Genomic DNA, 12651 nt, shown 5'->3' on the forward strand with positions numbered 1-12651 from the left:
ACTGTAAGTTATTGACTTAAGTCCACGCTAAGCGTACTTATCTCAAGTTCGAATGGGGCCCATAGTGAAGGGCAAGCTGTGCAGCATGGCATGCGGCAAGCAGGAGCTGGAGCTGTAGTCTAAGTACATGGGAAGCTAAGGCCTGCTTGAGTCTGCATCTGCTTAGCTACAGTAGTGAGTGGGCAGGGCAGGGCAGGTCAGGGTAGGGCATCTCATGCTGTATCTTTACGCACTAGGATCAGGTAACGCACATCTGTTGTCGTGGCAACGAGGCATGCTACTCATGCAGGGTGTCAGCGCCACTTACAATGGTGGGTGCACACACGGCATGCATAGCGGCGGTATGACACCGTGGGGTGGGGGTCCGGACAGACGGACAATCAGATATAAAGGTGCAGAGGGGAAGGGGAGGAAAGAGGGCGAATAGGAGGAAGAGGAGGATGAGTAGCTGGTCACTTACAGTTGCTCTAGAGAGACAAGTCCCTTAAATGCTTGTCTGTCAATTGATTGGATTTCATTCTTGTACAAATAGCTGAAAGGAGAAATAATCAGTAATATTAGTCAAAAACACAGGGGATCAAATGAATTCTCTCTAGTACCTAACACAAGTCCCTACTTCTGCATTTCGATATATTATTTATACTGTAAATTATACATTTCTCACTGTAAATTTGCTCATATTCTACAGTTCTATGTTAACGTATCTTTTTTTGTATAAAGTATGTAAACTTTGTGTAAATTCCTCAGTTTCTGTATGTTGCTTATTTCTAGCAGCATCACATCACCAAGTCAAATTCTGGGTATGCCTAAATGTACTCTGTGATTCTTATTCTGACAATGAAAGAATGGCTTAGTTGAATGGCCCAGTTACTGTACGAAAGGAGCTATCATAAAACCAACTTCATGGGATCAATGTTTTGAAATAGTATTTTGACAGTGAGAATGTCCATCCACTCAGGTATCACAATAAATGAATATTAGCTATATCACTGCATGATTGGTTGATCATTAGGCACAGATTCCATTAACTAGATGACAAATGTAAAGCAACTGACACAATATGCAGAGCGGAGAAAAACGTCAAAGCTGTCAAAAAAAAGAACGCTGATCATAACTTGCATAACATACATGTACAAAAATTGGACAAATCACAATGTAAAAAAACCCCTGAAAAAATAGAATATATGACAGAGGGTTGGTGGGTCCCTCAGAGTTCTGCGAAGACTTTCACAAAAGAGCACCTTGTCTCAAGTAAAGTAATATAGCATCACTATGACGTTCCAGAACATTTTTAAATGTAACCTTATTTAACTAGGCAAGTCAGTTAAGAACAAATTCTTATTTACAATGACAGCCTACCGGGGAACAGTGTTTTAACTGCCTTGTTCAGGGGCAGAACGACAGATGTTGTTTACCTTGTCAGCTCGGGGATTCGATCCAGCAACCTTTCGGGTTACTGCCCCAATGCTCTAACCACTAGGTTACCTACATCTAAAGACAAACATCACATGACATGTCTGTGTTTTCCCTCCCTCTAACGTGAGAGAGATATGACACTAGAATAACAATGGCTTAGGGCAATCTTCCCTTTCATCTTCTACTCATCTCCAGTTACTTTACATCGATGGGTAGAGTCGATGAGAGATTCCCCTTTGCTCTCAGCAAATATGACGCAATGTGTGGGCCTATGGAAAAAGAAACAGCTCCGCTTTCTCTATCTTCCTCTATCAGGGATATCTCATCACTCTCTGATGTTTGTCAAGTTGATCCTATGTGACAGTGACGATCATCAAAGACAGCACGGTCTAATGAACTGCACTCACAGACAGGCATCCACTGATGTTGACCGAGGCTGAGCTGAGTGTTAGCCAGCACAGGAGAAAACTGGGAGCAATCTACTCTGTCAAACACACACATGGCTTCTCATTTATCGCATACACAGTACAATAGATGCTGCTCTAGGCTCTTACGTAATCAACATATGAAGGACATTTCTTGACAGTGTGAAAGGCATTTGATGACATGTCAAAGATATCCAGACAGCATATCTTCCTTACTAAACTTTACATGTCAACAAGGGTGTTGAGGCAAATTGAACACTGATCTTGTCAAATAGACTTCAGCTGAGTAGACCTACTGTTTTTGGTGAAATTGAAAGCACCATGTTGCTCCACAGCCAAATAACTGTGGACTTGTTGCTGTGAGACTATAGAGTCTGAATGTTCAGCTTAACTCAGAGAGTTAGTTTACAGGCAGCCTGAGGACATTGAGACTGACTGTAGCTAAAGCCGAACACCCAGAAGCGTGTGTGTGTGTGTGTGTGTGTGTGTGTGTGTGTGTGTGTGTGTGTGTGTGTGTGTGTGGGCTTGTATTGCTATCCTTGTGGGTACCGGAAATCCCCAAATGTCCCCACAGGGTTAGTAAAAAAAGGACAATTCCCAGGTCCTCACCAGGACAAAGGCTGTTTTAGGCTTAGGGGTTGTTTGGTCCCCACAAGGACAGTAAAACATATGCTGTGTGTGTGTGTGTGTGTCTGTGAGAGAGAGAGAGAGAGAGAGAGAGAGAGAGAGAGAGAGAGAGAGAGAGAGAGAGAGAGAGAGAGAGAGAGAGAGAGAGAGAGAGAGAGAGAGAGAGAGAGAGAGAGAGAGAGAGAGAGAGAGAGAGAGAGAGAGAGAGAGAGAGAGAGAGAGAGAGAGAGAGAGAGAGAGAGAGGGAGAGAGAGAGAGAGCGAGAGAGAGAGACTGTGGTGAGGCCTGGAAGTGTGGGGTCTGCGTGGGAAACCGGATGGAGTCAGGAGCTGTAGGGTCGACTCTCGAGGGGAAGAGTACTGAGGCCTTTTGCTTGAATAACCCCAAAGCCTCTGTGGCCTCGTCCTTATACAGTTCAATGAGAACTCAACTGACCCGCCATTTTAGTCCAACTGTACACCCACACACATGTGTTGTGAAACTGTACGAGGGACACAGAGAGAGATGTTATTCCTCACCACCAATGACAGAACACTGAGAAGAACCCAAGGCCTGTAACGTATTCTCGGTCCGTAATCTCATACTATCTAATGAAATGTCGAACTATGCAACCTGACCCAATGCCAGGGTAAAACTCAATCAGAGCGCCACCAACAAAAATAACAGCAACAGAAACCACAACAAACCACAACAGGATATTTGGATTTAGATCACAGATAAGTAGAGCCCTGAGTGCTTCCTGACCATGTGACCTGACTAGGAAGAAACTCAAGAGCCCTGGTTAGGCTATAGCCTAAAGGTCACATAGGAGATAGATTGGGGATAAGGTGCTGTGGTAGACTAGCGTCCTTCCTAGTGGGTGTTCCTGTACATCAAGCTGCCTCCCACTACTAGTGCTGATTGATTAACTGTAATTTCGGTTATTTTTCAGTTATCAATCAACTAATTGACCGATGTCGGATAAATTATTTGAATTCCATTTTGTTCGTTTTTCCCCCTGTGGGCTCCATATGCACATTGCACCGTTTATCTAGAGATAAAACAGACCCATCCTGAACTGTGCGATGTTGTAGTTTCCAACAAGACAAAATTCTACTAAATTTTGCACCTAAAACATGGTAATTAACTACAATGACCATAATCCATCGCGCATCTACTTGTCAGGTCTATGTTTCTTTTTAGAATGCGAAATTGTGTGAGGATATACAGAGAGCAGCTGTTGCTTCGTGATGTATCTCTACCCAAAAATACATGATCTTAGTGCCTAATTTACCCTTTGAAGAACTACAAAATAGTGATTTTGTCAGACAGCATAGGCAGCAGCTCTATAGAGATGAGATGATGACCTGGAATTAAATAATAAAACAAATGTAATATACACAACTAAAGTATTTTATTAAAGTAATGTGAATAAATGATGGTTAATAAGTGATAAGCAGTAATGGACAGTCACTACCATCATGGGACTTTTATTAATAGTTTTATTCTGTGTTGTTACAGTATTCAACACACATAATGCATAGTGCATTTAATGTTAAATAAAATATTTGAAACCGAAATCGAAAACCGTGATAATTTTTTAATAATCAAACCAAACCGACCTCAAAAAGCACAAATCGTTCAGCAATACACACTACAGAAACAAGGAGAGACTCCTGCTCCTATGAATCATTCCGGCTGGCAAAAGCCAAGGCTACTTAGAATACATAAGATGGTCAGGAAAGACTTCTGGCATTAGTCATTATCATGAACAATATTCCTGTAACACAAGACCCTTTGACCGAAAGCTGACCCTTAAAGGGGCTGTACAGACTTCTGTCAGGTCGCACAGTGAAGGGCACATGAAAGACCTCAGGGAGCGGGCTTTACTGGGGCCTAAGGGAGGTAGTGGGACAATCCCCCAGGCTATGATGGCAGGGTGAGAGGTGCAGGGTTAAAGGGTTGATCACAAGGGCATGGTCAGTGTGCTGGCCTCAGATTATCTCTGCTTTAAAGGGAAAGGGCCTTATAATTAAAACTATACAAACAACCATGGGAATCACCCACGCTATGCTGCAGTTACAGCATTCAGAGAAATGTGTGTGTGTGTGTGTGTGTGTGTGTGTGTGTGTGTGTGTGTGTGTGTGTGTGTGTGTGTGTGTGTGTGTGTGTGTGTGTGTGTGAGCGTGTGTGTGTGTGAGCGTGTGTGTGTGTGAGCGTGTGTGTGTGTCTGAAGTTATTCTCATGAACTTATCCATCACATGATAATCAGCTACAAGTAAAGACAAAACAAGGATCTACAGATCAGCCCCAAAAAATGTAATCAAAGTTTTGTACAGTTCAACCATTCCAACGCCTACAGTGAGCCTGGTTGGCTGAAGGTCTGCGTTATCTAACCCAGGGCTGAAAGGAGGAGATGAGAAGGTTAATGGAGGGGAAGATGAGACTGAGTAGGTGGAGAGACTAGGGAGACAGATATTTCAGAAATACTTACCGCATGTGAATGTAAACACAGACATTGCTTCCACCACAACTGTAAGAGCTGTCGCTCTCCTCATCCTCGGAAGAGGTGAGGAGAGAAGGATCTTCGGACCAAAATGCGGAGTCAGGGAAATATGCCATCTTTATTATATATACGAAAACTGATGACACGAAAACATAACACTTTCAAAACTTACAAAATAACAAAAACGACGTAGAACGGAACCTGAACATAAACTCACATGACAAACGTAAACTCACGAACAGGAACGGACATCGAAACATACGAACAGCCAAACAGCTCCAAAAGTGAATACATATCGAACAACACGAAACATCACAGGAGACAATCACCCACAAACAAACAGTGAGAATGCCCTACCTAAATATGACTCTTGATTAGAGGAAAATGCAAACCACCTGCCTCTAATCAAGAGCCATACCAGGCAAACCGAAACCAACATAGAAACAGATAACATAGACTGCCCACCCAAAACACATGCCCTGACCATAACACATAAAAACTAACATAAATAGGTCAGGACTGTTACAGTACCCCCCCCCCAAGGTGCGAACGCCGGGCGCACCAGCACAAAGTCCAGGGGGGGGTCCGGGTGGGCAGTTGACCACGGTGGTGGTTCCGGTTCAGGACGCTGTCCCCATACCACCATAGTCACTCCCCTCTTCTTTCTACCCCTTCTAATGCCCACCCTAACACTACCTTCCCCTAAATAAACAGCTAGCACCAGGACAAGGGGCAGCACCGGGACAAGGGGTAGCACCGGGACAAGGGGCAGCACCAGAACAAGGGGCAGCACCAGGATAAGGACCATCACTGGAATAAGGGGCAGCACCGGGACAAGGGGCAGCACCGGGACAAGGGGCAACACCGGGACAAGGGGCAACACCGGGACAAGGGGCAACACCGGGACAAGGGGCAACACCGGGACAAGGGGCAGATCCCGGCTGAAGGACTCTGGCAGGTCCTGTTTGGACGGCTCTGGCAGGTCCATACAGGCTGACGGCTCTCGACGCTCATGGCAGACTGACGGCTCTCTACGCTCATGGCAGGCTGACGGCTCTCTACGCTCATGGCAGGCTGACGGCTCTCTACGCTCATGGCAGGCTGACGGCTCTCGACGCTCATGGCAGGCTGACGGCTCTCGACGCTCATGGCAGGCTGACGGCTCTCGACGCTCATGGCAGGCTGACGGCTCTCGACGCTCATGGCGCTCTGACGGCTCTGGCTGCTCATGGCTCTCTGACGGCTCTGGCTGCTCATGGCTCTCTGACGGCTCTGGCTGCTCATGGCTCTCTGACGGCTCTGGCTGCTCATGGCTCTCTGACGGCTCTGGCTGCTCATGGCTCTCTGACGGCTCTGGCTGCTCATGGCTCTCTGACGGCTCTGGCTGCTCATGGCTCTCTGACGGCTCTGGCTGATCATGGCTCGCTGGCGGCTCTGGCAGATCTTGTCTGGTTGGCGGCTCTGGCAGATCCTGTCTGGTTGGCGGCTCTGGCAGATCCTGTCTGGTTGGCGGCTCTGGCAGATCCTGTCTGGCGGGCGGCTCTAGCGGCTCCTGTCTGGCTGACGGCTCTAGCGGCTCCTGTCTGGCGGATGGCTCTGTAGGCTCATGGCAGACGGGCGGCTTTGCAGGCTCATGGCAGACGGGCGGCTTTGCAGGCTCCTGGCAGACGGATGGCTCAGATGGCGCTGGGGAGACGGATGGCTCAGATGGCGCTGGGGAGACGGATGGCTCAGATGGCGCTGGGGAGACGGATGGCTCAGATGGCGCTGGGGAGACGGATGGCTCTGGCCGTATACGGCGCACTGTAGACCTGGTGCGTGGTGCCGGAACTGGAGGCACCGGGCTAATGATAAGCACCTTCCTACTAGTGCGTGGAGCAGGGACAGGGCACACTGAACTCTCAAAGCGTACTCTATACCTGGTGCGTGGTACCGGCACTGGTGGCACCTGGCTGAGGGCACGCACCTCAGGACTAGTACGGGGAGAAGTGACAGTGTGTACAGGACTTAGGAGACGCACAGGTGGCTTAGTGCGTGGGGCCGGAACTGGAGGCACTGAACTGGATACACGCACTATAGGGAGAGTGCGTGGAGGAGGAACAGGGCTCTGGAAATACACTGGTAGCCTAGTGCGTAATGTAGGCACTGTAGGTACTAGGCTGGGGCGGGGAGGTGGAATAACCCGCACCGGCCTATGCACACGTACAGGAGACACCGTGCGCTCTACTGCGTAACACGGTGTCTGCCCGTACTCCCGCTCTCCACGGTTAGCCTGGGAAGTGGGCGCAGGTCTCCTACCTGCCCTTGGCCCACTACCCTTTAGCCCCCCCCCAAGAAATTTTTGGGAGTTACTCACGGGCTTTTTCGGCTTCCGTGCCAGACGTGTTCCCTCATAATTCCGGTTCCTCTCTCCGGTAGCCTCCGCTCTCCTAAGTGCCTCCAGCTGTTCCCATGGAAGGCGATCTCTACCTGCTAGGATCTCCTCCCATGTGTAGACACCTTTTCCATTCAATACATCGTCCCATGTCCATTGCTCCTTCTTCTGTCCCTTACTCCGTTTAGCATTCCCATACCGCTTGGTCTTTGTATTTTGGTGGGTGATTCTGTAATAGCTGTCGCTCTCCTCATCCTCGGAAGAGGTGAGGAGAGAAGGATCTTCGGACCAAAATGCGGAGTCAGGGAAATATGCCATCTTTATTATATATACGAAAACTGATGACACGAAAACAAAACACTTTCAAAACTTACAAAATAACAAAAACGACGTAGAACGGAACCTGAACATAAACTCACATGACAAACGTAAACTCACGAACAGGAACGGACATCGAAACATACGAACAGCCAAACAGCTCCAAAAGTGAATACATATCGAACAACACGAAACATCACAGGAGACAATCACCCACAAACAAACAGTGAGAATGCCCTACCTAAATATGACTCTTGATTAGAGGAAAATGCAAACCACCTGCCTCTAATCAAGAGCCATACCAGGCAAACCGAAACCAACATAGAAACAGATAACATAGACTGCCCACCCAAAACACATGCCCTGACCATAACACATAAAAACTAACATAAATAGGTCAGGACTGTTACAACAACTGACGGGTGCTGGGGTTATAATGGGGAGTGACCTAACAAAGATGATCCGATTTGCCATTCGATAATTATAATACAGTATATACAGTTGAAGTCGGAAGTGTCTCATACACTTAGGTTGGAGTCATTAAAACTCGTTTTTCAACCACTCCACAAATGTATTGTTGTCACGCCCTGGCCTTAGTATTCTTTGTTTTCTTTATTATTTTAGTTAGGTCAGGGTGTGACATGGGGAATGTTTGTGTTTTGTCGGTTTTGGGTGATTATATGGTAAAGGGGGTGTTGGGTGTATTGTATGGGTTTGTGTGTAGTGCATGTGTCTAGCGTTGTCTATGTTGGTTTAGTTGTTTAGGAGAGTCTATGGTTGCCTGAATGAGTTCCCAATTAGAGACAGCTGATTTCTGTTGTCTCTGATTGGGAGCCATATTTAGGGTAGCCATAGGCTTTCATGTGAGGTGGGTAATTGTCTATGTAGAACGTTTGTAGCCTGTATGTGTATGTGCACAACGTTATTTAGCTTCACGGTCGTTTGTTGTTTTGTATAGTTTGTTAAAGTGTGTCGTGTTCGTTCATCTTCTTTAAATAAAAAGAGAAGATGTATCATTATTCCGCTGCATCTTGGTCCGTCAATCCTCCACACGATCGTGACAGAATTACCCACCAAAGGATCAAGCAGCGTGAATTGGAGCAGTGGCCTGCTACACAGGATTATTGGAGTTGGGAGGAAATATTGGACGGAGAAGATCCATGGGCACAGCCGGGAGAATATCGCCGTCCCAAAGCTGAGCTGGAGGCAGCGAAAGCAGAGAGGCGGCGATATGAGGAGGCAGCACGGAAACAAGGCTGGAACCCCGTAAGTCAAACCCAAAAATTTCTTGGGGGAGGGCTCTCGGGTAGTTTAGTTGGGTCAGTCGGGAGACGTGAGCCAACTCCTCCTGCTTACCGTAAGGAGCTGGTGAGGGCGGATTTGGAAGTGAGCGACGCAGAGACAGTAAAGGAATTAATGGAGAAATTGGAGGAGAGAGTTATGAGGGATGAACTGGTTTGGTGCATGAGGCACGGCATCCGTCCGAATGAGCGTGTTGGTGAGTTAATGTCACCGGGAACAGCTCTCCATACTCGTCCTGAGGTGCGTGCTAGCCGTCTGGTTAAGACAGTGCCTACAGCACGCACAAAGCCTCCTGTGTGTCTCCAGAGTCCTGTTACTGTTCCTCCACGTACTAGCCCTGTGGTGCGTGTCTCCAGCACATTACCACCAGTGCCTACACCACGCACCAAGCCTTCTGTGTGTCTCCAGAGTCCTGTACGCACTGTTCCTTCTCCCCGTACTCGCCCTGATGTGCGGGTCCTCAGCCCGGTACCACCAGTACCGGTACCACGCACAAGGCCTATAGTACGCCTTGAGAGTCCAGTGTGCCCTGTTGTTGCTCCCCGCACTAGCCTTGAGATGCGTGTCCCTAGCCCGGTACCACCAGTTCCGGCACCACGCACTAGGCCTAATGTGCGTCTCCAGGGTCCAGTATGCCCTGTTCCTTCTCCCCGCACTAGCCCTGAGAAGCGTGTTCCCAGCCCGATACCACCAGTGCCGGCACCACGCACTAGGCCTAATGTGCGTCTCCAGGGTCCAGTATGCCCTGTTCCTTCTCCCCGCACTAGCCCTGAGATGCGTGTCCCCAGCCCGGTGCCACCAGTCCCGGCACCACGCACCAGGCCTACAGTGCGCCTCAGCCGGCAGGAGTCTGCCGTCTGCACAGCGATGCCTGAACTGCCCGTCTGCCAAGCGCCATCTGAGCCATCCGTCTCCCCAGCGCCATCTGAGCCATCCGTCTCCCCAGCGCCATCTGAGCCATCCGTCTCCCCAGCGCCATCTGAGCCATCCGTCTGCCATGAGCCTGCAAAGCCGCCCGTCTGCCATGAGCCTGCAAAGCCGCCCGTCTGCCATGAGCCTACTGAGCCGCCAGCCAGACAGGAGCCGCTAGAGCCGCCAGCCAGACAGGAGCCGCTAGAGCCGCCAGCCAGACAGGAGCCGCTAGAGCCGCCAGCCAGACAGGAGCCGCTAGAGCCGCCAACCAGACAGGATCTGCCAGAGCCGCCAACCAGACAGGATCTGCCAGAGCCGCCAACCAGACAGGATCTGCCAGAGCCGCCAACCAGACAGGATCTGCCAGAGCCGCCAACCAGACAGGATCTGCCAGAGCCGCCAATCAGACAGGATCTGCCAGATCAGTCAGCCAGCCATGAGCAGCCAGATCCGTCAGCCAGCCATGAGCAGCCAGATCCGTCAGCCAGCCATGAGCAGCCAGATCCGTCAGCTAGCCATGAGCAGCCAGATCCGTCAGCTAGCCATGAGCAGCCAGATCCGTCAGCTAGCCATGAGCAGCCAGATCCGTCAGCTAGCCATGAGCAGCCAGATCCGTCAGCCAGCCATGAGCAGCCAGATCCGTCAGCTAGCCATGAGCAGCCAGATCCGTCAGCCAGCCATGAGCAGCCAGATCCGTCATCTAGCCATGAGCAGCCAGATCCGTCAGTTAGCCATGAGCAGCCAGATCTGTCAGCCAGCCATGGGCCGTCCCTCAGTCCGGAGCTGCAGTCCCTCAGTCCGGAGCTGCCATTCCTCAGTCCGGAGCTGCCATTCCTCAGTCCGGAGCTGCCCCTTATCCTGGTGCTGCCCCTTACCCTGGTACTGCCCCTTACCCTGGTACTGCCCCTTACCCTGGTACTGCCCCTGATCCTGGTACTGCCCCTTACCCTGGTACTGCCCCTTACCCTGGTACTGCCCCTTAGTCCGGAGCTGCCCCTTAGTCCGGAACTGCCCCTTAATGCTATGGGGTTAATGTGGAGGGGGGTCATTTGGAGGACTGCATCACAATTCCAGTGGGTCAGAAGTTTACATACACTAAGTTGACTGAAAATGATGTTAAAACTTTAGAAGCTTCTGATAGGCTGGAGGTGTACCTGTGGATGTATTTCAAGGCCTACTGTCAAACTAAGTGTCTATTTGCTTGACATCATGGGAAAATTAAAAAGAAATCAGCCAAAACCTCAGAAAACAAATTGTAGACCTCCACAAGTCTGGTTCATCCTTCGGAGCAATTTCCAAACGCCTGAAGGTACCACGTTCATCTATACAAACAATAGTACGCAAGTATAAACACCATGGGACCACGCAGCCGTCATACTGCTCAGGAATGAGATGGGTTCTGTCTCCTAGAGATGAACGTACTTTGGTGCAAAACTGAAAATCAATCCCAGCACAACAGCAAATGACCCTGTGGAGATGCTGGAGGAAAACAGGTACAAAAGTATCTATATCCACAGTAAAACGAGTCCTATATCGAGCAGGCCTTTCTAATCGACCTGGCCCGGGTATCCTGGAAGGATATTGACCTCATTCCATCAGTCGAGGATGCCTGGTCGTTCTTTAAAAGTAATTTCCTCACCATCTTAAATAAGCATGCCCCTTTTAAAAAATATGTGGACAACTACAAAAACCTAGGTGTCTGGCTAGACTGTGAACTCTCCTTCCAGACTCATATTAAACATCTCCAATCCAAAATCAAATCTAGAATCAGCTTTCTATTTCGCAAACAAAGCCTTCTTCCCTCACGCCGCCAAACTTACTCTAGTAAAACTGAATATCCTACCTATCCTCGTCATCTACAAAATAGCTTACAATACTCTACTCAGCAAACTGGTTGCAGTCTATCACGATGCCATTTGTTTTGTTAACAAAGCCCCTTACACCACCCACCACTGCGACCTGTATGCTCTAGACGGCTGGCGCTCGCTACATATTCGTCGACAGACCCACTGGCTCCAGGTCTATGCTAGGTAAAGCTCCGCCGTATCTCAGCTCACTGGTCACGATAACAACACCCACCCGTAGCACGCGCTCCAGCAGGTATATCTCACTGTTCATCCCCAAAGCTAATACCTCCTTTGGCCGCCTTTCTTTCCAGTTCTCTGCTGCCAGTGACTGGAACGAATTGCAAAAATTGCTGAAGCTGGAGACTTATATTTCCCTCACTAACTTTAAACATCGGCTATCTGAGCAGCAAACCGATTTTTGCAACTGCACATGGGGACAAAGAACATACTTTTTGGAGAAATGTCCTCTGGTCTGATGAAACAAAAATAGAACTGTTTGGCCATTATGACCATCGTTATGTTTGGAGGAAAAAGGGGGAGGCTTGCAAGCCGAAGAACACAATCCCAACCGTGAAGCACGGGGGTGGCAGCATCATGTTTCGGGGGTGATTTGCTGCAGGAGGGATTGGTGCACTTCACAAAATAGATGGCCGCATAAGGAAGGAAAATTATGTGGATATATTGATATATTGGCAACATCTCAAGACATCAGTCAGGAAGTTAAAGTTTGGTCGCAAATGGGTCTTCCAAATGGACAATGGCCCCAAGCATACTTCCAACGTTGTGGCAAAATGGCTTAAGGACAACAAAGTCAAGGTATTGGAGTGGCCATCACAAAGCCCTGACCTCAATCCTATAGAAAATTTGGCAGAACTGAAAAAGCGTGTGAGAGCAAGGAGGCCTACAAACCTGACTCAGTTACACCAGCTCTGTCAGGAGGAATGG

General features: G+C 48.9%; 1 protein-coding gene across 3 annotated transcripts in view; it reads right to left on the minus strand.

Annotated features, from left to right (window-relative positions):
• The window catches only part of LOC129812675 (peroxidasin), a 90033-nt gene that overhangs the window by 40906 nt on the left and 36476 nt on the right, over positions 1-12651 (minus strand). For 2 of the 3 annotated variants that reach the window (XR_008753042.1, XM_055864437.1), the window contains exon 4: positions 461-532. The exons of the other annotated variant lie outside the window; for it this stretch is intronic. Coding sequence is in view for 1 of the 2 variants with exons in the window: in XM_055864437.1 (XP_055720412.1) it covers positions 461-532 (72 nt within the window). In the remaining variant the exon portion in view is untranslated. The remainder of the gene's footprint in view (positions 1-460; positions 533-12651) is intronic. 3 annotated transcript variants of the gene reach the window in all.

The sequence above is a fragment of the Salvelinus fontinalis genome, chromosome 16 (assembly GCF_029448725.1).
Source record: "Salvelinus fontinalis isolate EN_2023a chromosome 16, ASM2944872v1, whole genome shotgun sequence".
Lineage (NCBI taxonomy): Eukaryota > Metazoa > Chordata > Actinopteri > Salmoniformes > Salmonidae > Salvelinus > Salvelinus fontinalis.